At 39.8% G+C, this 25035-nt stretch overlaps 1 protein-coding gene across 1 annotated transcript in view; it reads right to left on the bottom strand.

The window, feature by feature from the left end:
- Positions 1-25035, bottom strand: part of RINT1 (RAD50 interactor 1) — a 26362-nt gene extending 1327 nt beyond the window's left edge. Inside the window, exons 1-14 of the mRNA XM_052638616.1 lie at positions 24880-25035; positions 24391-24436; positions 15682-15866; positions 13981-14222; positions 11604-11777; positions 11356-11505; positions 10652-10808; positions 8670-8780; positions 8348-8573; positions 7466-7603; positions 5479-5678; positions 1913-2127; positions 448-628; positions 256-374 (exon numbers count right to left, since the gene is read on the bottom strand). Coding sequence (XP_052494576.1) covers positions 256-374; positions 448-628; positions 1913-2127; positions 5479-5678; positions 7466-7603; positions 8348-8573; positions 8670-8780; positions 10652-10808; positions 11356-11505; positions 11604-11777; positions 13981-14222; positions 15682-15866; positions 24391-24436; positions 24880-24921 — 2186 coding nt within the window. The 5' untranslated portion in view covers positions 24922-25035. The remainder of the gene's footprint in view (positions 1-255; positions 375-447; positions 629-1912; positions 2128-5478; positions 5679-7465; positions 7604-8347; positions 8574-8669; positions 8781-10651; positions 10809-11355; positions 11506-11603; positions 11778-13980; positions 14223-15681; positions 15867-24390; positions 24437-24879) is intronic.

Here is a 25035-nt window from a genome sequence, read left to right as displayed (position 1 = left end):
TTCTATTTATTTCCAAATAATAAGCATTAAACCAAGTGTTAGAAAACAAAGCTCAACATATAATTTATATCCAGCTCTGGTCAACTTTTGGAGGTTATGGGTCACATTTTATCATCACATCTTATGACTATTTTAAGTTGTTAATTGATGCTATGTATACTTAACATCACTGGAATCTTAAAGCTGTTTAAAAAGTAAACAACCTCCTCTAACAATCTGATAACATCAAAGTTAATTGTTAAATATTGTGCTTACTGTTTAAAATAATTTTCTGGCCTCTTGCAATAGTGAGAAAACAAAGGGAAAAGATTCCGAGTCATGTCAAAGTGCAGCTGAGCAGCTCCTCCTTCATTGAAGTGATTGGCAAGAATTATCTGAAAAAAAGGACAGTTCATATAGGAGTTGCCTTTATCATCACAGCCCAAAATACAGTCTGCTCTTACTTACTTCTTGGTAGATGTATATGTCCAGCTTCTCTACAAGCATTTGCCAGAAAACTTTAAATAGGGAGAAGCAAAGCTGCTGCTCTAATTGAAGTAAACGGTCTCGTAAAGTAAGCAGTAAGGGGCAAGCTGAACTGGACAGAGACATCACCGCCTGTTCAGACTGCGATGGCAAGGATAACCACCTGGAAAAAGCAGAAACAGCACTGTCTGCAGCATATTAATTTTTATTATGAAATTTTTCATCATTCTGTATGTTTAAGATTTTTTAATTATTTTAAATCTGGGGAAGTACACTGTCCTGGGGCATTCTGGATAAGAAAAAGTGTACAGCCCAACATTAAAAGTGCTCTCAGAAAATAAATGTACCTGTTTATTTTATGTTATTTTATTTTTGGCCATGCCTCACAGCTTGCAGGATCTTAGCTCCCTGACCAGGGACTGAACCCAGGCCTCAGCAGTGAAAGCCCCAAGTCCTAACCACTGGATGGCCAGGGAGTTCCCTGTACCTATGTTTATACTTTTTGCTTCCCTTGTGATTCAGCTGGTAAAGAATCCACCTGCAATGCAGGAGACCCCGGTTCAATCCTGGGTCAGGAAGATCCACTGGAGAAGGGATAGGCTACTCACTCCAGTATTCTTGGGCTTCCCGGGTGGCTCAGCTGGTTAAGAATCTTCCTGCAATACAGGAGACCTGGGTTTGATCCCTGGGTTGGGAAGATCCCCTGGAGAAGGGAAAGGCTACCCACTCCAGTATTCTGGCCTGGAGAATTCCATGGACTGTATAGTCCATGGGGTAGCAGAGAGTCAGATACAACTGAGCAACATACACTTTCTTTCATGTTTATACTTTAGTTCTCAATGAAATACTCTTTATTTAAGGAGGATGATAAATTTATAAACCTCCAAATTTAACATGACTTACTGATATAAAACAGTTAAAATATAAAATGCCTAACATTTAAGACATCAGTTAATTTTACACTGGTTACTTTTCAGCAAAACAACAGGGACTATTGACACTTCTAAACTGATAAGTCCTCTGTGTGACACGGCTGTGCTAGGACAGACACTGCCTGTGCTCAAGGAAGCCACCGTCTGGGGGAGGTAACAGACATCACAAGGAATCGTTGACAGTGACTACACTACAGTACAGGCATGCACAGGTACTACAGCAACACCTTGCTTTGTCAGTGGGTGACAGGCTAGGCCATTTAACCCCATATCAGACACCAGCTCTCTGGATTTACAGCCACATCTGAAGGTTAAGTTATTATCCATTTATTCTGATTAAGACTGTCAAAACATATTTTAGAAAGATTTCCATCAAAAACAGTTAAAAGTTGGGAGTGCAAAAGGCCAAACTCCATGCTACCTATAGACACTTTGGAAATCTGACTGCATGTTATCTGTTAACTTTTATAAACTGGAGTTGAGAGTTGACTTATAAGAAAATACAGAGGACTTACCTCTCTTTTTTATACAGTTTTGCAGCATCTTTAACTTCTCTAAAAACATGGTCTACTTGCCGGGTCAGCATGTCATGCTTTAAACGCTCTAACAGGTTAATCATGTCATCGAAGACAGAGCTTTCCATAGAGGCTAGCTGTCCTAGCTGCAGTTTACTTAAAGTGTTATTCTCTGCAAAGACTTCCAATGCTGCTTGTTGAAGTTGTAAGAAGAACTGAAAGCAAAAATATGTTAACATGTTGAAGATACTTTTTTTTTTTAACATTTTGAGATCTAACTCATATATAACTCATTCATTTAAAGTATACAATCTCTTGGTTAAGACTCTGGGCTACCACTGCAGGGGGCACGGATTTGATCTCTGGTTAAGGAACTAAGATAACACATTCTGCGCAGTGTGGCCAAAAAATAAAGAGTTCAGGGGCGTTTCATACACTCAGAGTTGTGTGTCTATCAGCAGTCAGTTTTACAATGTTTTCATTACCCTAGAAAGAAATCCCACACTCTGCCATCACCTCCCATTGTCCTCCTCACCCCCCACCCCCACCCCTAGGCAACCACTTCTCTTCTATCTCCAGATCCGCCTGTTGTGGACATTTCATACAAATGGACTCATATAATCTATGATTCTTTGTAACTAGCTGCTTTCACTTGGTATAATGTTTCAAGGTTCAACCATGTTGTAATATGTATCAGTATTTCACTCCTTTTTGTGGCCAAATGATATTCTATTTATCCATTCATTAGCTGACAGACATTTGGGCTTGTTTCCACTTTTTGTCTTTTATGAATAATATTTCTATGATCATTTGTGTACAAGTTTCTGTGCAGATATATGTTTTCCTTTCTCTTGGACATATTCCGAGGAGAACTGCAGGATCATATAGTAATTCTATATTTACCCTTTTGAGGAATTGCCAAACTATTTTCCAAAATATAGTTTTGGAAAGCCACTCTACCACTTTACATTCCTATTGGTTGTGTAGGAGGGTACAAATTTCTCCATGCTGTGCTTATAAATGATACTATATTATTATTATTATGGCCAATCTAGTTTGTATGCAGTGGTTTTGATTTGCATTCCCCTAATGGCTAATCGCATCTTTTTGAGACACAGATTGATAGCTGTAGTAAACCTAACACATACATGAGTTAAAAGAATTAAAATATAATTTTTTTTACAGTGCTATTTTAGGTAGAATTAATATTCTTCTTTCTGCCTTATAGGAAAATAACACTGTGGATAATTAGTAAAACATTAAAAACCAAAAACCTAAATGTCTATTAGTAGGGGACTGAGCATGGCTACTAGGAATTGTTCAGAGATGACGTGTGAGAGCCCGCCTTGGCATCTCTGCTGAAGCTGTCAGGGTAGTAGCACTGTCCTTTTGAGATTGTTCATGGGCCGTGGGAGCCTAGAGCCACCTATGGCCACATTTACCAGAGCCTGCCTATGAGTGAAGCCAGAAATGAACACCTTTAGAGCAGCCATGCCTAATCCTTCCAGTTACACAAACAAGTTCTTCACCTCACCCAAATCAGGCCAGCATTAATCTGGGTTTCTGCCACCTATGACTGAAAAACTCCTAATTCTGAATGGGCTGGATATGTCAGGCTTGGCACAATCTGGCAACGGTCAGACAGCTGTTAGTAGAGGGTCTAATGAATGGAAGCTGAACTCTGTCTACTCTTCCTATTTTCAGGTAATTCAAGGGCTTATATGACTTTTATTTAGAGTATTCACAACCTGAAGGACTATGAATGTGGTTAAATGATATTTGGTGTTAAACAGAATTTGTACCATAATAACATAACAGACACAAAGTTCATTCATGATTTGAAGAGTCAACTCTAAAATTTGATTATTTCTCTGTTGACAGAAGGAACCAGTTAATTCAATATCAGAATATTAATTTTCTAAGGACAGGGATGATGGCCAGTTCATCTCCATTAACCGACTACAGAGTTAATGATGTTCCACAAATATTTCACTGAAGCTAAAAATGTGCCCCTGAATGAGTCTCTTATTAAAGCATTGGCACAAGAAGCAAGAATGACTGTTTTACGAAAAAGCTAAGCAGAAAATGGAGCACTGTGGGGGTTGGTGGGGGTGAGTGAATAAAGCACCTACTAAAATTAGGAACATGACACATAAAAGTACATAATGAATGAATGTATTCTGATTAGGTGACTTTATAAAGACAAATGCGTTGATCATTACATTCCACTAATATTCATTTTATGAAATAATTATTTTCCTTGCCCAGCAGAATGATATCATGCACATGTATTTCAGTTAACATTTCTGTAAAAAAGTCTTTAAATAATTACTAAGTCCCAGCCAAAAGACCCAGATTAAAATAAATTATGATTGTGTTTATCAGGTATTTATCTTGTTTACATCTATTATTAGTATATTTGTTTCCTGTTTTTTGGCTGATTATCCTGGATTTAAGATAAAGACTTTCATTTTGTTTTTCTCTCACAGTAAAGGAATACATTTTTTTCTATATGATGTGCTAGCAGTATAGTATAATATTTTGTTATAAATTCATAATATATTGGGACCACCTCAATGCTCCAGTGGTTGAGATGCCATACTTCCAATGTAGGAGGTGTAGGGTCAATCCCTGGTCAAGGAACTAGGATCCCCACATACCACGCTGCTTTTTTAAAAAGGGATTCTTATCTTTTAGAGATACATATGGAAATATTTACCATGAAATATATCTGAGAACTACTTCAAAATAATTCTGCATAAGTGGTAGAAGAAAGGCTTAATGAAACAAAATTGGTACTAGAAGATGGGTGATAGGCATATGGGAGTTCATTTTACCATTCTATTTACTCTTGAGTATGTTTCAAAAAAACAAAATATTAAACAATATTTTAATGTATGAAATGTTTAGGTTAAAAATGTTTCTATTTTTATGACTCTTCATAATTTGTCGTGTTTGAAGGCACTCAATAGGGACTTTCCTGGTGGCTCAGACAGTAAAGAATCCACCTACGATGCAGGAGACATGGGTTTGATCCCCAGGTCAGGAAGATCCCCTGGAGAAGGGAATGGCAACCCACTCCAGTATTCTTGCCTGAAGAAATCCATGGATAGAGGAGCCTGGCAGGCTGCAGTCCACAGGGTCACAAAGAGTGGGACATGACTGAGTGACTAACACTTTCACTTTTAAGAGCTATCAAATGTTATGTTCCTTAAAGTTCTGAATTTTATTGATTTTGACATCATTATATAAGCTTAGCTTTTTCTGAGATTGCAATTACCATTCAACATATTTCCCAAGTTTAAAATCTATAAGGGAAAGGTTTACTTTATAAACTACAATTTCATGAAAGGATGGCTTTCTTTTTCAATGATTAAAATATCAGGATGATTTAATTATATGAGACTTAGATGAGAAAAATATGTACTGTAATCATACCTCCTAAGTTTGGCCCAGTTTTGATTCTGTCTAACGTGTGTTATTTCTGCTTGCTACAGATTCAACATTTCAAAAGGTAAAACTGTTCAAATTACTAATATATTACTTAATATAAAAGATTAACTTACAACATTGTCAGCCCAGTCTGCTAGCACTGTTGAGATATAGTTCACGGCATTAAGAATTGCACAGTACCGAAAGCCAAGGGAAGCTCTAGTCTCTTCTTTCATCACCTGAGTTAATCGTATCCTAAAATCATCTACTAAGTCCTTCTGTAACTCCAGGAACTGCAACTTTCTGGAAGCTGTGGGAAGATTTTTATACCTGTCTGTGGAGAAAATTAACAAGACATGTGAAGGTTTATGGGCTTCCCAGCTGGCACTAGTGGTAAAGAACTCGCCTGCCAATACAGGAGATGTAAGAGACATGGGTTCAGTCCCTGGGTTGGGAAGATTCCCTTGAGGATGGCATAGAAACCACTCCAGCTTGCCTGGAGAATTCCAAGGACAGAGGAGCCTGGCTGGCTACAGTCCATAGGGTCGCAAAGAGTTGGACATGACTGAAGCGACTTAGCACACACAGCATGTAAAAGTTTATGGTATACGGTTTTCCTATTGGCTAGCTTTGATGCCTTTGTCAAAAATCAACCAACCATTCAAGTATGGATCCATTTCTAAACTCCCTAAGGATGTGTGTTTCACAAGTACTGTCAAAACTCATTGATCTATATACTGATGATCTATGCATTTCACTGTATATAAGTTATGCCTCTAACACAATGTTGTAAATCAACTGTGCTTTATTTTAAAAGTTATGCCTCAATTTTTTTAAAGGCATATGAGAAAATCGTATACAAAAATTATTCCACTTCTTCAACAAATGACATTTTTTAAAAAAGGAAGGAGGAACTAGGATAGGTTAAAAGAAACACGTAGCTAAAGATTTATAGGTGAAAAGATGTTTAAAATACTTCAGGAGAAAAGTCTATATTTTGGGGAGGAAAAATACATAATAGAAAAGCGATAGTTTTAAACCTTAGTAACAGATAACCTGAGGGTTCATTATGCTGCTTTTATATATATATGAGAAAATTTCCATAATAAAAGATTTTTTTTATCAGTTTTGCTAAATATTTTTGTATTTTAGTGTTTTTCATATTCTTCTTAAAGAATACAGCATTATTTACTGACTGGGCTGGAATGACACCTCTTCAGGTTACCACACAGGCCCAAGAAATGGACAAGACACAGAAGGACCATGACAGTGACAGCTCAGTAGCACCTGGAGAACCAGCAGGTCTGCAGTGCCCTAGGGGCAACATGGACAGGAACAGACCAACCAGGGCTGGGCCAGGGCCACCCTCCAGCCAGAACATTCTTGGAACATAGAAGTTCCCGTTACTATTCCGATCTTTGCCTTCTCCAGGGGATCTTCCTGACCCAGGGACTGAACCCAGGTCTCCTGGACTGCAGGCAGACTTTTTACCATCTGAACCACCAGGGAAGCCCCCATTCTTGTCCTTAAAGTTACTTTATTATTTTACTGTTCTACAAACTCTGATATAACAAGGTGAAGAAAATAATATTTAAAATTTGGGTCAATCACCATTTACTGAAGATACTTGAAAAGCTGAAAGACAAGGGAATTCAGGGAAGAAAATTAAATTATTTGTTTTTATGTAACAACTGAGGAATTTTCCCCTCACGTAAACTAATGTTTAAGGTCTTACTTAAATTACAAAAAATCCGAAAGCTAAAATACTGTGCTAGAGTTTGACCAAAATAGAAACTGAATTTGAAGATACTACAATAACCACTATATGGTATTTTGTCAAACTATTTCAAAAGTACTGAGTAAAGAATCAGTAGTACTTTTATTTAATTTTTATAATTTTAGTGAAGTAGAGTTGATTTACAATGTTGTGTTCAATTTCTGCTATATAGCAAAGTGACTCAGTTATACATATATATATTCTTTTTCATATTCTTTCCCATTATGGTTTATCACCTAATGGACTCCATCCTGCCACCATTCCCCTTCCCCCTTGATAACCACAAGTCTGTTAAGAGTCAGTACTTCTAAAAAAAAAAGTTATATCTTTAAGACTATACTTGCCAGTTATAACCAAGAGTAGTGTCATAAACGTTTCTGCACAGTCTGGGACTTTCATCTCATCCACATCAGTGATGTCCTTATATTGGGATATCCAGGCAGCTTCTGATGAGAGCATTGAGTCCATTTTTTGAAGAGCAACTGGCACACAAGAAAGATCATGTCAAACAAGTAGTCACAGATTGTAATTCCTAATCTTTCAACTCATAATTTCTTAGGAATTATTATTTTTCTATAAAAAAATAAATTTACACCCTCCTACTAGTTGCACTATATGTAACATGCTCTGTTTTAAGGTTAAGTAAGATCTTTTACCTCTGCCCACACCTACCCAGAATCTTCAAAATATCTTCAAAAAAATCTTCACTGACTAGAAAAGCCACATCCAGAATGATTCCATAAGAGCAGAAATACTATATGTAAAATCCATAAAACAACTCTACTGGGTTAAACTTTTAAAAAAATAGTTGTATTTATTGAGCTGTGCCAGGTCTTAGTTGTGGCACTCAGTATCTTTTTAGTTGCGGCATGCAGCATCTTTAGCTGCAGCAGGGAAACTTGAGTTGCAGCATGTGGGATCTGGTTCCCTGAGGAACAAACCTAGTCCCCCTGTATTGGGAGCACAAGTCTTAGCCACTGGAGCACCAGAGAAGTCCCTGGCTTGAATATTCTATCCTAGAAATACATAGAGTACAATTCTGGGAAAAACTGAAGCTTGATGGGAAGAAAAGAAGATAATCTCTGAAGGCAACTTGATAAACCTCAACCGAGAAAAATTTAGATGACATGAGTTTCTACCCAGAAATGGAGAAGAATAACACCTAAAATTTTTGTATTCACAATAAGAGATACCTCTCCCCAGCCTACGGCCATATGAGCACTTACATTTTCTCTCCACAGTCAACCATCTCTGAAAACAGGTCTCCTCTGATAGAATATGCATACAATTAGCAAAAGTGCTAGGATAGCCATGAACGCTGTGTAGTTCTCTTTCAAACAAAAGCACCTCATCCACCAAATGACAGAAGAGACTGTCGTCATAGAGCAGACAAGGAATATCAGCAGCTAACTTCTCAAGAATCAGCATCATAAGGCCCCGAGAAAATTCAAGCTAAAAAAACATAGACGCATAAGGAAATGAAAATGACAGCTTATTCATGGACACCTGCAACTCTGAAACTGAAATGCTTTGGACTGAATCTCTTACCCTTGCATTTACCAAAGAGCCCACTTTGTCCAATATTGGCTGAATCTTCTCATCCAGAAACTGAGTGTGGTTCCCGATCCACAGAAGAACCTGAGCCAAGTACCATTCAGGCTAAGGAAGAAGATGAACAGTTTGAATTCTTAACTCATTCCAACTAGAAAGTTACAGTTAGTTAAATGTTTGTATACAGAAGAGCACAGTTTTGACTCTGAACTTTACATTCACGTAAGGCTTAATAATCAAATGTTTCCCAATGTACTCCCAATAAAGTTCAATAACGTGGCTTAAGTCAACTAATGAATTTAAATTACCATAAATATTTAAAACCTAGCACTTTAGAAATATGTAAAAGATAAGTATCACAAAGAATGATGGCCTTTATATAATTTTTTTGGAAACAACTTCCCAAAATAATTTTTAAACACGACTTTCTTCTGTTTTTTCTTTTTTCAAAAGCTAAATTAAGAAAAATCTGGCTGGTCGGCGTTACAAAAAATATAAAGACTTAAAGCAGCTGTAATTACAGAAAAGTAATGTAACTGTGCAGTTTTTTAAATTGTCACTAGAGCTGATTCTATAAACCTATGTTTTGTTGGACAGGAACTCTAAAACATTTTCTGAAAGGTAAAACCCTGCTGTGCGCTAGATGCTGGGAATACAGAAATGAAAAAGGGGCAGTTAATCTCGGGGCCTGCATAGTTCAGGCTTCCTGTCAGAGTACTAGACCACTGGAACTACAATTTAAAAAGCAACCAACAGAACTAACAGTTTTCTTACCTCAAATCATTACTGCCTCTCTACAGGTTAGACTTCTTTTGTGTCACTTACCACTTACTAATTGGTTCTACTCTTCTTTCCATCAACACCCCATCCAATAGAGGGAGACCCAAGAAGTACAAAAGAACAAGCTGAATTTGAGAACCAGAAATTCATTGTTATCCCACTCTTCCCTACATAGACATAACTGCCTATCCCTTGATTCCTTGATAATTCTATAAAGCCTGTAAACTCATTTATATGTGACGTACAACGCCTGCCAAGTAATCAGGCATTTTAAATCATCTAATTCAAAACACTTTCCGTAGGGCTCCTCTGCTACTTGCACCGCATCTCATGTAGGAAGACTTCAAGGATAAACAGTATCCACCCCCTAGCAACTCCCAAGGTTATAATTCTCAACACATTCAATCAAACTTCACTGAAAACAGTTGTCTGTGATTTTCAGAGCAGATTAAAGAAAAAGTCTCAACAGGATGTCCAATACACTTGGGTGTGGTCCCTCAACGAAAATGCTGGTGATAATTTCCTCAAAGTCATTCCTGTTACTTACCCCCATACTCTCTCTTGTATAGCTACAAATCATTTTATATTTAACTCTTATTCTTATTTATTTTTATTTTTTGGCCGTGCTGTATGGCACATGGGATCTTTGTTCCCTGACCAAAGATCAAACCCACGCCCCCTATGGTGGAAGCACAGAGTCCTAACTGTGGACCACCAGGGAAGTCCCACTACAAATTGCTGAGCACGTCAGCACTTCCATTCAAAAGCTAATGCTCTGCTCCCTTTCGACTCTCACTTCTCTTTCTGATGTATTCATAAACCTGAAGGAGCAGTTTGCATAGTGGAACATATGCGGATCCAGTTGTAAAAAAGTGCCACAGCAAACGCTACAGCACACCCCAGAAGAAACCTGAGGAAGTGGTCAGATGGTGTGTTAATGAGCGCACTGATTCTTAACGACATATCAACACAAGTCCCAAGTTATATCTGTAAAGGGCAGTGACGAAACTGGAATTTAGCTCTTTAGAGAAAAAACAGGAATGTGGATAGAATCAGAATTTAACTTAAGCCAGCAAAAGTAGGGACGTCCTTAGTATTTGCTATTAATTAAAACCGGGGCAAGAAGCGGCAAAGCACACCTTGCTTATAACTAGTATTTGCTATTAATTAAAACCGGGGCAAGAAGCAGCAAAGCACACCTTGCTTATAACGTTAGTCTGCCGGTTCCCTCTGAAGTGATACCTGAACCTCTTCTGAAGGGGAGTCAGCATAATCTGGATGGGCAGGATGACAGAAGGGGACGCAGGAAGAGAGTATTTTTCTGGAAGCTGTTTTGGCTCAGTAAATAATTCATCTCTGACATAGTAAAGTCAAGGAAAAAGAAAAGCATATATGTATAGATATATATACACACAGAACATTTATCTAGCAGATATATATGATACTGAGAAATTATAACAGATAATATGTCATCTCACTTTAAATTACATATGACTTAAGTAAAAAGTCCATGAGAAATGTTATTAGAATTAATCTTTCCTAAGATAAAGGATAATAAGTAAGGAAACACATTCAAATAATCATTTTATTAAATTAACACTAAGTTACTAAGGCTTCCTTCCAATTTTGCCCAGTTGTTTGATTGTCCCAAGAGACCTATATGTGATGCAAACTTGGGTCAATCATGTAGTTCAGAACTCCTCACAGCCCTTCCACCCACACACAGTTTATTTGGAAGGAGAACAGCACCACTCCCGCCCACTACGTAACCATACACAGGTAAGTCCAAACCTAGTACTCCTCCCATTTTGCTTCTTGGCCACTTTCAGAAAGCTTTCCTTTCTGGTCCAAATCCACTCTAGAAAAAAGAAATTTTAGTAAGTTTTAACCCCTGAAAAGATACGAGGTTTGCAGTTTCAGAAGCTGACAGAATAGTGTCTCCAGGTTACTGTATATCTCAGGGGCACTGGCTGGTCGACTGATGCCAACAGTTTGAGACTGAGGGGGTGTGATGAATGGCCAGTGAAGCTGTGCTAAAATTTCCTCAAAATCACTGTAACAGAAAAGTGAGAGAAGTATTGCTATCAAACACAATGAACATCAAATAGCCATCTGAAAGCAATTACCATGAAATATGGACAAATTCCTTGCCTTGTAAGCTTGTCCTTGAGAATTTTATGCCAGAATTTAACGGTGGCTCTCATGAAACCAAGAAGATGAGTACAGGAAGATTCCTGAAGCTTGATGTCAAGTTCTGCCATGGACACCAGAGTAGAGGCTGCCTCTGGGACATTATTGGTCATCAGATATTGCTGAATGTTATCACTGAAAGACAAGGAAGAGCAAAGTTGAAAGACACTTTGTTCAGAATAATTCCAAATGTGGAAAACTGCTTCTTCCTCCTGCTTTACATAAAGCTACAACCAAAAGAAGAAGGAAGCACTAACTTAAAGTGTTTTTGTTTTTTTTTTTAACTTGACACCCCAGTCTTTAGGAGCCTGGAATCCTCAGCATCCTCCTAAGAGCAGTGGGGTGTGTTCAGGACATCTCCCTCCACCTTTGCCTGCCCAGCTCTCCCAATAGGACAGACTTTTCCTCTGTCACATTCCATCAGGCACCCCTCATTTCTAAGAAATCTGTCTTTTACAGAATCTTAATCCAAGGGGAGAATGGGGGTGGCATCTGGTAAGTCAATAATGCTAGTCTTCAATCTGTATCTACTTTGCCCAGCTGAACCTGACTATAGGGAACTTAGGGAGGTGGCACCTCAGAATCAAGTCCTTTCAAGTTACTGCCAAGCTGCACATAAAATTTAAGGCACGCTCTATAGCGAGGGTAGCAAAGTCAAATGCCTAGAAAGGCCCGACAGGCAAAGTAAATTAAGAAAAGCAAAGGCGAGCCAAGTAAAAAGCACATACCCCACCCTAAGGCTCTAGCCTAGGGTTGTCACACTGGAATGTAGATCTAATGTGGCCAAATCTTAAACATTTTCAGGAGAAATCAAGATTTCCATGCAAAATCAAACTACTAATCAAATTCTTTAAAACAAGCCAAATACAACATGTCTTCAGGACTACTTCAGCATATGACTACCATTTTACACACTGGCTCAAAGAACATTTGAAAATGAAATGCTTCTTTTGATAAAAACCACATTCCATATCTTAAGCCAGAATAAGGAACAAAAGTTAACCTTTTCAATAATTAATCTCTGTTCAGAGGTCATCAGGAAATTGGAAGTAAGTGCTCTCTCTCTAGGCGGCCTGTGTGCATTCTACCAAGGCTGGCTGAGGAGCTGGAAGCTGACTATGAGCTGGGTTCCTGCAGAGCATCAGTTCTGCTCCTGGGCGGTCACAGCGCCCTCTGTGGGAACAGGCATGTGCCACCGTCACCCTGCCCAGCTCCACTGGGTGCTAGTCCTTCCTCCACACCTTTGTTTTCCACTGGCTCTGCTTTATTTTTGACAGCACTGTGGCCTTCCCCTACTCTCATTCTCTCATTTTTCTTTCTTCCCCTTTTCTAATCATTAAGTTTCCTAACAGATTTTGTCTTTTATAGCTATTTTCATAATTGAAATTATGAAACCAAAACATCTGCCAATGTAAGCAGAAATGTTAATTCAGCTTGTTTGAAAGGCAATACCAGACATAATCAATCAATGATATGTATTCAATTCAAAAAGAAGTACAACAGACCCTTGAACAATATGGGTTTGAACTATAGGAGTCTGCTTATAGAAATAGAAGTCTGGGCTTCCCTTGTGGCTCAGCTGGTAAAGAATCTGCCTGCAATGAGGGAAACCTGGGTTTGATCCCTGGGTTAGGAAGATGCCCTGGAGAAGGGAAAGGTTACCCACTCCCATTTAACCTAGAGAATTCCATGGACTGTATAGTTCATGGGGTCGCAAAGAGTTGGACACGACTGAGCAACTTTCACTTTCAGTCTGCTTATAAGATGTAAGCAGACTTGCCATTGGAGGAGCTCTGGTGCTCCTAACCTCTGCTTTGTTCAAGGGTCTACCTTCTTTTTTTTTTTCCTCCCTATTCAAAAGTAGGAGGGCTTGTTATTTGTCTAATAATATACTATGTAGCTCTTCTTAGGTGATATCCACTAAATATCCACTAAATATCCACTTAGGTGATATACACTAAAAAAAAAAAAATTGAATCATAGATAAAGCAATCCATTTCATTAAGTGACCATCTCTAAAAGGTTAAGAGGAATATCACTACTCTGATGAGCTGTTTTATTAATATGGCATTATAATTTTCATTGTGTGTGCACAGTACAACTATGGGATGTGAATTTTTCACTTGGATTCCTTTCTTTTAAATGCAAATTAAGCCCCTGGAAAAGTTTATGTTCATTCACAATACAGGAATCATTATCATAATGCTATTTTCATAACTGGTAAAATCACATTATTATAATCTTCAATTAACTCAATTAATTAATGGTATCCACATACTCTCTAAGATAGAGTCTCAAAGGAAAATAATAATTATGAGAACAAAGAGGCTTATTTTACCTTAGTTCTTCAATTTGTGAAATCCATTTAAGGTAAGCAAGATGCCGTTCAATCTCTTCAATTTGGTTAATCATGGCTCCAAGATCTTCCATCCAGGGCTGTGCGGTCAGCAAATGGCTGTTAATGGAACTGAAGAGATGGGTTTCTTGCTCCAGAAATTGATTAAGAAATTGCTTTGATTCTTCTGCCTTTTTTAAGGCACTGTGAATTCTTTTAGGGATTTCTGATGAAACTGTAAGTACCTGACCATACCAAAAATAAAAACAATAAAAAACGGCAACAATCAGGTAAGATTCTCAAAACCTTCTTTATTAGTTACCTTCAAAATGCATGTATGTTCTAAACAAATAAAAATTGTCATTTAAAAGCTTCAGGTTGGATTTCTGCATCCTATACTACCCAGGTGTGTAGGGAGGGCCCTAGTAAACAGTATATATCTTTGGGTCTACTATCACAAAGCACTTTCAGAGTGTTCAGTGAGAGAACATTTACCTGCTTTACCCACTAAAGATTTTCCTTCAAAAACAAATGAGACTGTGATTATAAATGTCTGGGTTTCTGTATTTTGCAAAAGTTCGCCAGGTGATTCTGATTTAAGCCCAGGTTAAGAACGAACCATTGACATGCTTGGTAAGATGATATCCAGGTAATGCCTTTAGAAATGGTATTTTATTAAATGGATTTTTCTTATAGTAGATAGAAACACATACAAATATCAGGCATCAGTACAATATGATAAGAATATATTAGAGGAATTCCAATTTAATCAACACTAATGAGACACTTATTCTACACCAGGCACTGTGCTAGGGACTGATAGATAAATTAGACACAGCATCTGCCCTTAATCTCAGTTGTTACAAAAGAAAGATACAGACACATCTTCAATAGTGGGATTAGTGCAATAAAAGAGATGCCAGGTGTAATGGTGTACTAAGGTGGTGTTTTCCAGACTTGAATGTGCATAGGAATCACCTAGAGATATAGTTACAGTGCAAATTCAGACTCAACAGGTCTGAAGTAGGGACTGAAATTCTGCCACTTCTTACGGGGTTCCAGCAATTGTACTTGCATGGCTCATGCACAGACCTTTGCAGACTTGGCGGAAATTTTTAGCGAAGTTTGGAAGGCAAGGGCATTTCAGGCAAAAGAAACCGGTCAGTCATGACCAGAGAATAGCAAAATGGGGAGGAGGGCACAGAATCCAGTTCAAAGAAATGCAGAGAGATGAGCCGAAATAGGTAGGGGGCATCTTGGGCATTACAAGAATGCCTGGCTTTTTCCAATAAGCAATGGGATGCCATGACGAGTTCTTAATAAAGGAATAATTCAGTGGGATTTATGATTTAATATAACCATGTTTATTTTCATATTATTTATGATAAAAACTGGGAATAGCAAAGAGATCAACCAATAAGGGCTTGATTAAATAAATTATGTACAGCCACATTTGAATACCATAAAACCATTAGAAGAGATCTATATGTATTGATATATTAGTTGTATTTACATTACATTATAATGTGTATTGGAGAAGGAAATGGCAACCCACTCCAGGATTCTTGCCTGGGAAATTCCATGGGCAGAGGAGCCTGGCAGACTATATACAGTCCTTGGGGTCACAAAGATTCAGACACAACTGAGCACACAGCACATAATGAGTATACTCCTGATGTCGTTTCAATGAGTTTTAATACTTGCCTGTTCTTCTAACTGCATTTTACTTTCTGTCATCTGTTCTATGAGTTTATCAAGTTTCTTTAAAGATTTAAGGTCATTTCCGACTTCCTTTTCTATAAATGCCGACACACAGGAAGGAAGATCACTATTATCTGTACCTTCACAGACTTGTCCATTTTCAACAAGAGCTGCAATATTTATGTCACCTAAAATGAAAAGAATAACAATTACTCAACACCACTAACTACTATAGAGTTAAAGGAAAGGCAAATGATATATAAGGCAACATGTCTACTTTCAAAAGTTACTAAACACTATATATGGCATTTTGTTTATATACAGTATTTGTATGTGTATATATATATGTTCACAAAAATACCCAAATGAATAGTGTGTATAAATATGAATATATGTATATATATACACACTATATCTTATATATTTATATATACAATCAGCCCTCCACGTCCATGGATTCAACCAACTGCATATAAAAAGTCAAAAAAAATCCAGGAAGTTCCAAAAATCAACATAAATTTGCCATGCTCCAATAATTATTTACATAGCATTGACACTGTATTAATATATACACTATTATTATTAGCATTAGGTATTATAAGTAACCTAGAGATAATTTAAGCATACAGAGGATATGTGTAGGCTATATGCAAATACTGTGCCATTTTATATAAAGGACTAGAAAACCCAGGAATTTTAATATATGCAAGGGTTCTGAAAGCAATGCACCATGGATACCAAGTGATGACTCCATATGCATATATATATATATATATATATATGTTGTTATTTAGTCACTAAGTCATGTCCAACTCTTTGTGACCCTATGGACTGCACCACATCAGGCTTCCCTGTCCCCCACTATCTCCTAGAGTCTGCTCAAATTCATATCCATTGGGTTGGTGATGCCATCCAACCATCTTATCCTATGTTGCCCTCTTCTCCTCCTGCCTAAAATCTTGCCCAGCATCAGAATCTTTCCCAATAAATTGGTTCTTCGCATCAGGTGGTCAAAGTATTGGGGCTTCAGCTAATTCAGGTTTGATCTCCTCGCATTCCAAGCGACTCTCAAAGAGTCTTCTTCAGCATCACAAATATATATGAGTATATATATGTATATAAATATACTCATAGACAAATACCCAGATGAACATCTATAAAGCAATTTATTGATCAAGGATACTACAAAATGCTTAAGAGATGAGGCAATTCAGAGTGAAGGAAAAATTACTAAATTCTGTCCTAGTAACCAGAGGTTTCAATAGATGTTGGCATGACAATGCAGTTACAAACACATTAAACGTTTCCAGACAACTGTATCTTAAGAATCTATTTTGTTACTGGAGAGGAAAGGTCAAATCTGATAGCTTCTATTAAATTTGTAATATATTTTCAAAATTTGTAAAGAACCAGATGGTATAATCTAGAATAACATTAAAGGAGGACTCTGGTTTTAAAATGTTTAAAAAAAAAATTGTATTGAAAGATCTCAAGTATATGGAAAAAATTTGAAAGGGAGACCAGTGAATAAAAACTCCTCCTTTATGTAAAAGAGTTTTAAGTTTCAAATGCAGTTGTACAAAACTGACCATTTCAGACACAGGGAAAAAAAGAAATATGAGAGAAAACACAAATTACCAGGAAAAACTCAAAATGGCTAGCACAACCACTAAATTGTACAATCTGAAGTGAGATTGTTCTTCCTCCTTGAGAATTCCAGACCCCTCTCTCCCTGGGGACCCTTAGACTTCTTATCAACCTGCCTAGGAAATGACTCTCTCAGTAAGGCCCACTTGACTTCGCATTCCAAGATGTCTGGCTTTAGTATGAAGTTCATGATCTGAGCCGCAGTCAGCTCCCAATCTTGATTTTGCTGACTCTAGAGGACTTCTCCATCTTCAGCTACAAAGAATATAATCAACCTGATTTCAACCCGAGAGCTGTGATGCGCCGAGAGCTGTGATGCGCCGAGGGCTTTAATGTCCGTCACTCCAAATCTCATCCAAATTGTGACAAGACAGAACAGAGGAGCATACACTTGCCTGACATGCCATGACTCAGATTTAACCTGGCTGAAACAACCTCAGCGCGGCCCCTGCAAGGAGGAGGCCAAGCACAGCCGGAGGCCAAGCACAGCAGGAGCCCAACTCAGCCAAAGCTCCGTGGTAGAAGCGGAACATGAAGAAAACCCAGCGCAAGGGAACTGACAAGAGGCCCATCGTGCTGGAGACCAGGACAGCAAAAAATGAACTCAGCAGAAAGCTCACTAGGGTCAGTCTCAGATTCCAGGAGACCTCCAGTTAAGGTTGTGCTCTGCCTCCTTCCCTCCTGTTTCATGCTACTTTCCTCAGCCACTCTGGGCCCACAATGTTGCCTCTACAATCTTCTGGAGGGACAACCAGAAAATAGCTGGCCTTGGGAGGGAAATACTGTATAATAGCCAACCCCTTAATCCTACCCTGCACTGGTCACACGGGAGACCTTGGGAATGCCCAACTCCAGTCCGGGGGTCCCAGGAGGTCAACCTGCCTTGACCTGCCTAAGGATCTGGTCCTCAAAAGGTTGTCACACCTCAACCTGCTCGGGGATCTGCCAGTCCCAAGGGTCCCAGGAGGTCGTTACGCCTCGACCTCCCCAGGGAACCAATTCTCAGGAGGCCCTCATGCCTCAACCTGCCTGGGGATTCGATCTATAGGAGGCTGTTATGCCTCAGCCTGCCTGGCGATCTGCACTCTGACCTGGGGATGCCTGGCTCTCAGGTTGCAACAGTACTGGGTAGGATAAGCTTCAGAAAGACTCACCCCTAAGAAAGTCCACTCCTGGAAACAGAAGGAAGCCTATTACTTATGGGAACGTGCCCAGTCTCAACAATAACTCAGGAGCCCAACAAGAACCCCATTGCCTTTCTGGAAAGGCTAAAAGAGGCCTTCCAAAAGTTTAACAATCTGGATTTAGAGTCCTATGAGGGACAGGTGATTTTAAAGGACAAATTCCTGTCCCATTGTGCATCAGATATCAGAATTAAGTTACAACAGCTACAGCAGCAGGACCCTGTTGTCTCTTTAGATGAGATGATCCAGACAGCCACCAATACCTTTGATAACAGAGAACAGTAGGAGGCCAAGGCCCAGAAGCGGGAGAGAAGGAAAGAGACAAGGCATGCCCAGATGCTGGCCACCCTCCAGGGAAGTCCTATGGCAAACCCCGAGTCCTTGAAGGACAAGGCATGAGGCAAATGCCTAATCTGTAGGCAGGAGGGACACTGGGCCAAAGAGTGTCCAAACCGTGACAAGTCTCCTAAAACGGCTTGCTACAAATGCCATCAACTGGGACATTGGGCAACACTCTGCCCTCTGGACCCAAGAACCTCAAGGTCAAGTGCCAAGCCTTCCCTCACCATGGTTCAAGAGGACTGAAGCGGCCCACTCCAACCAGCCTGCCTGTCACAGATAACCATCACTGGGCCGGAGCCAAGGGTGCAACTGGATGTGGCAGGTCAACAAGCTACAACATGCAGTGCCAGTTCAACAAAGACCATGGAAAATACCACTCACCCTTTGATGGACACTGCTATGAGGACTCTGATGCCTGAGACTAGCAAGAGGGGGAGGTCCAATACCCCTCGCCATCCCAATTCAGCAGGAAGTAGCCAGAAAGACCTCGACACCCCTATTCCCAAAGAGTTGGGCCTCCCGTCTCTTGAGGGGGGAATGTTAGGTAGTTAGAATAGGAAATAGGAGTCCAAAATGGCTGTGGCTAAAAGGGAAAAGCCCGCAAAAATATAACAAAGGAAGGTCAAAGTGTTAGGGGAAGCACATTGATTGAAACCGCCCACCCTGGCCAGGCACCATAGTAACCATTTGCATGAGCTGTTTTATGACACGAGATCCTGATAAGGAATGCGGAACTAATAAGCCATCGCCAACTGAAAGAGTTTGGGAAAGGTTGAAAGGAGACACTGCGTGTCCGTCCACTTCCCAGAATCCCTCTCAATAGCATCCATCTTGGCTGAGCGATGCGTGCACCACCAAGAAAGACTCTGAATTAGTGATTGACCAAAGACCACCCGGAAACTAATCCCATCACCATAAAACCCGAGACTGCAAGCCACATGGCAGAGCAGTTCTCCTGGGTTCTCTTATCCTACTGCTCTCCACCCGGGTTCCCTTTCCCAATAAAATCTCTTGCTTTGTCAGCACATGTGTCTCCTCAGACTTCTAACACTTCATTTCCGAGTGTTAGACAAGAGCCCAGTTTCGGGCCTTGGAAGTGGTCCCCCTTCCTGCAACAAAAGGAATGTCCAAGGACTGGAGTGAGGACTTAAGGTAGAACAAACTGCACTTCTGGCTAGCCCACTTTGCATAGGGCAGGCCCAGGGGGAGGGAAAAACATGTAAAAAGAGGAGCCAAAGGGCTCTCTCTCTCTCCCCAACATGTGTGCACTCTTTCTGTTTCTCTCTCTCTCTTTCACGTGCTAGCGTGCTCCTCCACTCTCTTCCCTTTGTGTCTTTGGGTTGGCATGCCCTCACACTTTGAGGATGGATTCTCCTGCTATCTTGTAAATAAAATAGAGCGGTAACACTGAAAAAAAAAAAAAAAAAATGAAGTGAGATTGTTTCCATGGCAAAAAGTCAATGATGTCCTGTATTTCACAAGTCAGTTTTTCACTCTGCAAGACTCTATACCTTCTTCTACTATTCAGAATATTTAAGGCATAATTAAGCAAGTTACCTTCAATTCTTTGTACAATGAAGATTCAAGTATTTCAGTTTTAAAATTCTAATTTTTAAACAAAACACTGAAGAAAACAAATTCCTAGTTAAACAATTCACTTCAAAGGCAATTATTTTCCTAAATTTGTGGACCAACAACACTGCTCCTCTTTTCCAGATGATCTTTAGCTATACCTTTGTGATGGTCTACACCAGGATGGCTTTCTGAATGTGCCCTGAACCTGACAAACTCAAAGGCCCAGAGCAGCTTCTTGGCAAAGAAGGTAGGAGCGTCACCACCCACAGCTGATTACCATACCCTTCTCCTCCTCCCACACCCGCGTGCTAAGATGAACTGTTTCCCTTTGAAGTGTGTTTCCATGTGTAAGCATCTCCTTTGGTTCCTTGCAGTTTCCCTCTTCCTGCAGAAGCTTAGGAAACCCAAAGTTTGGGTCAGACTTTATACTGGTAATTTTTCCAGTTTTTCCTGGTAATTTGTGTTTTCTCTCATATTTCCTTTTTTCCCCTGTGTCTGAAATGGTCAATTTTGTACAACTGCATTTGAAACTTAAAACTCTTTTACATAAGGAGGAGTTTTTATCCACTGGTCTGTCATGTCACTGTGCAGCCATTAACTTCCCTGACACTAAACACGCTCAACTCTACTGAGTCCACAACGTGAATTATTTCATTTACAGGGTTTAATCTCTCTAGATATAAGTTGTTCCTAGAAATTTAAAAAAGCAAAACCCAAGATAATGTAAAAATTTAGAGGAATAGCCATTGAACTCCAAATGAAAATAAACACTATAAAAGAAGGCCCCAGAGAAAGAGAGAATGGACTTCATGGAAACCAAACATTAGAATAAACCTGAACATACCATGCATTTCTCTACTCCAGATTTGCCTAAAGGATTTGGTCTTCTCTAAACAAACCATTTATGGTTTGTTAAAAGCTTGATTGTATTAGCACATATTTCATTACAAAGACTACGGCAATCTCTTAAAAAGCAAAACCATAAAACAAGGTGTGCACGTAAGAGATAAACCTGGGGGAACAATACAGAGCCTCCTGGGGAGCACTCCAGGTTGGACTTCACCTCTGTTCTTCCTTGGAGTTAACCTTGTAGAACTGGGTTCTTTACCACAAATAAAGCGTTTTTCTTTTTTTAAGTATATAGTTGCTGTACAGAAAGTTACAGGTGTACAGTATAGTGATTCACAAATTTTAAAGGCTACATTCCATTTATAGTTATAATATATTGGTTATATTCCCCATGTTGTGCAAAATATCCTCATAGCTTTTTAAAAAACTTATTGGCGTATAGTTGATCTACAATGTTGTATTAGTTTCTGCTGTACAGCAAGTGAATCAGTTATATATCCATTCTTTAGATTATTTTCCCATATAGGTTATTACTGAATATTGAGTAGAGTTCCCTGCTATACAGTAGGTCCTTTATTAGTTATTTTTTTTTAAATTTATTTATTTATTCATCTTGGCTGCCTCAGGGGTTAGTTGTGGCACATGAGCTTAGTTGCTCTGCAGCATGTGGGATCTTAGTTCCCAGACCAGGGATTGAACATGCATCCCTTGCATTGCAAGGCAGATTCTCAACCACTGGACCACCAGGGAAGTCCCAGTTATCTGTTTTATATATAGTACTGTGTATGTGTCAATCCAAGTCTCCCTCTTCTCCCTCCCACCACCAACCCCGGGTAACCGCAAGTCTGTTTCTTACATATGTGACTCTACTTCTGTTTTGTAAATAAATTTATTTGTACCATTTTTTTAGATTCCACATGTAAGTGATATAGGATATTTGTCTTTTCCTGTCTGACTTATTTCACTCAGTGCTCATTTTATACGTAATAGTTTGTACCTCTAAATACCCTACCCCTATATTGCCTGTCCACACTTACCTCTCCTCATGGGTAACCACTAGTTTGTTCTCTGTATCTGTGAGTCTGCTTCTCAAAAATAAAGTTTTAAAGAAACAGCAATGAAGGGCAAGAGGTTATAACAGCCTCATTACAAAACAACAGCCACTTCTGACAAAATGAAAGAATATCTAAATAAAGATATGCTTAAGTGTAAAATGTAACTATCAGCAATTAATATATACCAGTGTTTAACGCTGTGTATATTCCCCTCCCCAGCCCATAAAATTTTTTTTTCTCCTTTGTTCTATTCAATTTATAAGAATTAAATGCTTTTTCCCATGCTATGAGAACCAGTAGCCCACTGGTAGGTAGCAGCAAAACTAATAAAAGTCTATGCCTCAACTTCCCAACTATAAATTCTAACATTTGCCCTGCCTACATTTAAAAGGTTGTAGTGGGACTAAAATCCATGTTTTCTGACTCTTAACACAATATTCTTACCTTCTCCTTCAGGTATGATCAGAATTGGCTGGACTGCATCAAACTTTATTACTACAGGAATCCATATACTATTATGTACAGGAGTCTCAATGCCATGTCTTTTCATTTACCTTACATAAAACATGTAAGTTTGTGTGATGTATCTGCAGACAGAGGCAGGGCTATGGGCGGAGGGAGTGTTTTGTGAACTCTAAGCTTGCTGTAGCTTATAGAGTAAATTCTACCTTCACTTTTTACAAAAAAATTATACTCTTTTGATTTAACCATTTAAATGCACCATAGTACATTCTTATTCAAATAACATCCTTTAAAATGACCCACTGGTAATTTGCGGGGGTGGGGAGGGAGGTGTTAATGTCTCTCCTCTATTTTTTGTAAAGCACACTTTTAATTGCAGAGAAATTGACCAAGCCACCAAAGGAGAGACAAAGATAAAATCTACAGCTCAGTGGCATCAACTTCCCAAGCATATGAATGGGGGAAAGGTAGAAAGGGAAGGGTTTAACTGAATGGTATGAGATACTCTCAAATCCTTTGCCTTTAGGTAAAAGGAGCTGAGTTGTGGCAGCTGTGACTGCCAAGTACTATGAAGTGCTCATAGCTTGCTTTCTGAGACAGACTGTAGCAACAGGCAATGTTAAGGGTAAGTCTAAGTCCTAAAGCCAATATGGTAACATGGGCACCCTGTCTGTTACCACTACTCATTCCCTGACTATTTGCTATGGTCAGAAGAACCAAAAACTTTGATGGAACAGCTGTTCCATGCTTCCCCCTTCCTCTACCCATAAATTTCACTTCAAAAGCCCTTGATGATTCCCCAAAAGCTTGCCACATTTAGCTCATTAAAGTAAAATGCCAAATGTTCACAACCCTGGCATGTGCCCCTGCAGGTAGTAAACATTGACCTTTTCCCTTTCCTTGTCCAGTTCAAGATCCAGGAACCAGGTGATCTGTTGTGCTCTTCCCAGATCAATGTTAACTGCAAATTCACTGACGGTAAAGTACAACTAAACAATTATTATTTGACTCCTTTAAATGCAACTAGGATGATGGTCATCTCTCCCAGATCATTAGCCCCTCCAAATTCCTGATGCTTAACAAGTTGATGCTTCATTAAAATAACAGGCAGGCCCCAATTATTCTGAACCCACTGGAAGGGCAGCACTGGAGTGAAACCACACCAGTCCTTGCACTAGGTAGGGATCAGGAAGTGCTAGTCCCCAAATTACCCCACATTTTACAATCTTGAAAGTCAAAAATATGTGCATGATGATTAGTATTTATTACTATGCAACACTGAAGAAAAATGGAGAGGAAGGCGGCAGAGGATGAGATGGTTAGATAGCATCACCGACTCAATGGACATGAATCTGAGCAAACTCAGGGAGATAGCAAAGGATGGAGGATCCTGGCATGCTGCAGTCCATGGGGTCTCAAAGAGTCGGACACAACTGAACGACTCAACAACTATGCAAGCAGGTTGTACAAAAGGGAAAAAATGATACTTTATCTAAAAGATTAACAGGCTAATAAGATCCTTCTGGATGCAGACCCGAGAACCGAGTTTTGGAGCGATGGCTGGGTGCAAAGTGCTAAGGTGTTTGGAATCTGCTTACTTTTCTCCTTGAGGTTCTTCTTTTGGTCACCATTTTCAGAGCAGCGCTGGAAGGAGAACAGGTAAGACAAACACATCAAGACTGACGTGACAGGGGGAACTCACACAGGGCTCTCAGGGGGCATCCAGTGGAGGACAACTTCTCAACTTCCTGGGAGGCCAGAGTCTGGAGGTTCCCAAAGGGCCACGTCCCTGGGGCCACCACTGTCACATCCCCAGGAGAGCTGGGGTTACCTTGCCTGGCCTCCAGGGGCACCTCTCCAGAACGATCTAGGTCATATCTCCAGGGATCGCCAGAGCTACCGCATTGGGGCCACCTCCCCCAGGAGGTCTGCCACCTTACCAGAGCAGCAAGGGCCATCTCCCCGGGGTCACGGCAACCGCGTCCCCAGGCCGCCAACTCCACCTCACTGAGCCACTCTCCCCTGGAGGTCTGTGCCAACTCACTGGGCCACCAGTGTCCCTCCCCGGGTCACCAGGGCCACCTAACCGGAATGACGGGTGCCTCGCCGCTCTCGCCGGCCAAGAGCATCCTGCTTCCGCGCGAGTCGTCTGCTCCTTGCGCAGCCAGCGTGGCCAATGGACTCTGGCTCCCGCCACCGATCAGAGATGAGCCTCGGAGACCGTGGCGCCGGACGCCATAGCA

Source organism: Budorcas taxicolor, chromosome 4 (genome assembly GCF_023091745.1).
Source record: "Budorcas taxicolor isolate Tak-1 chromosome 4, Takin1.1, whole genome shotgun sequence".
NCBI classification, from domain to species: domain Eukaryota; kingdom Metazoa; phylum Chordata; class Mammalia; order Artiodactyla; family Bovidae; genus Budorcas; species Budorcas taxicolor.
Note: the sequence above shows the minus strand (reverse complement) of the source record. Positions and strands in the feature narration are given on the sequence as shown.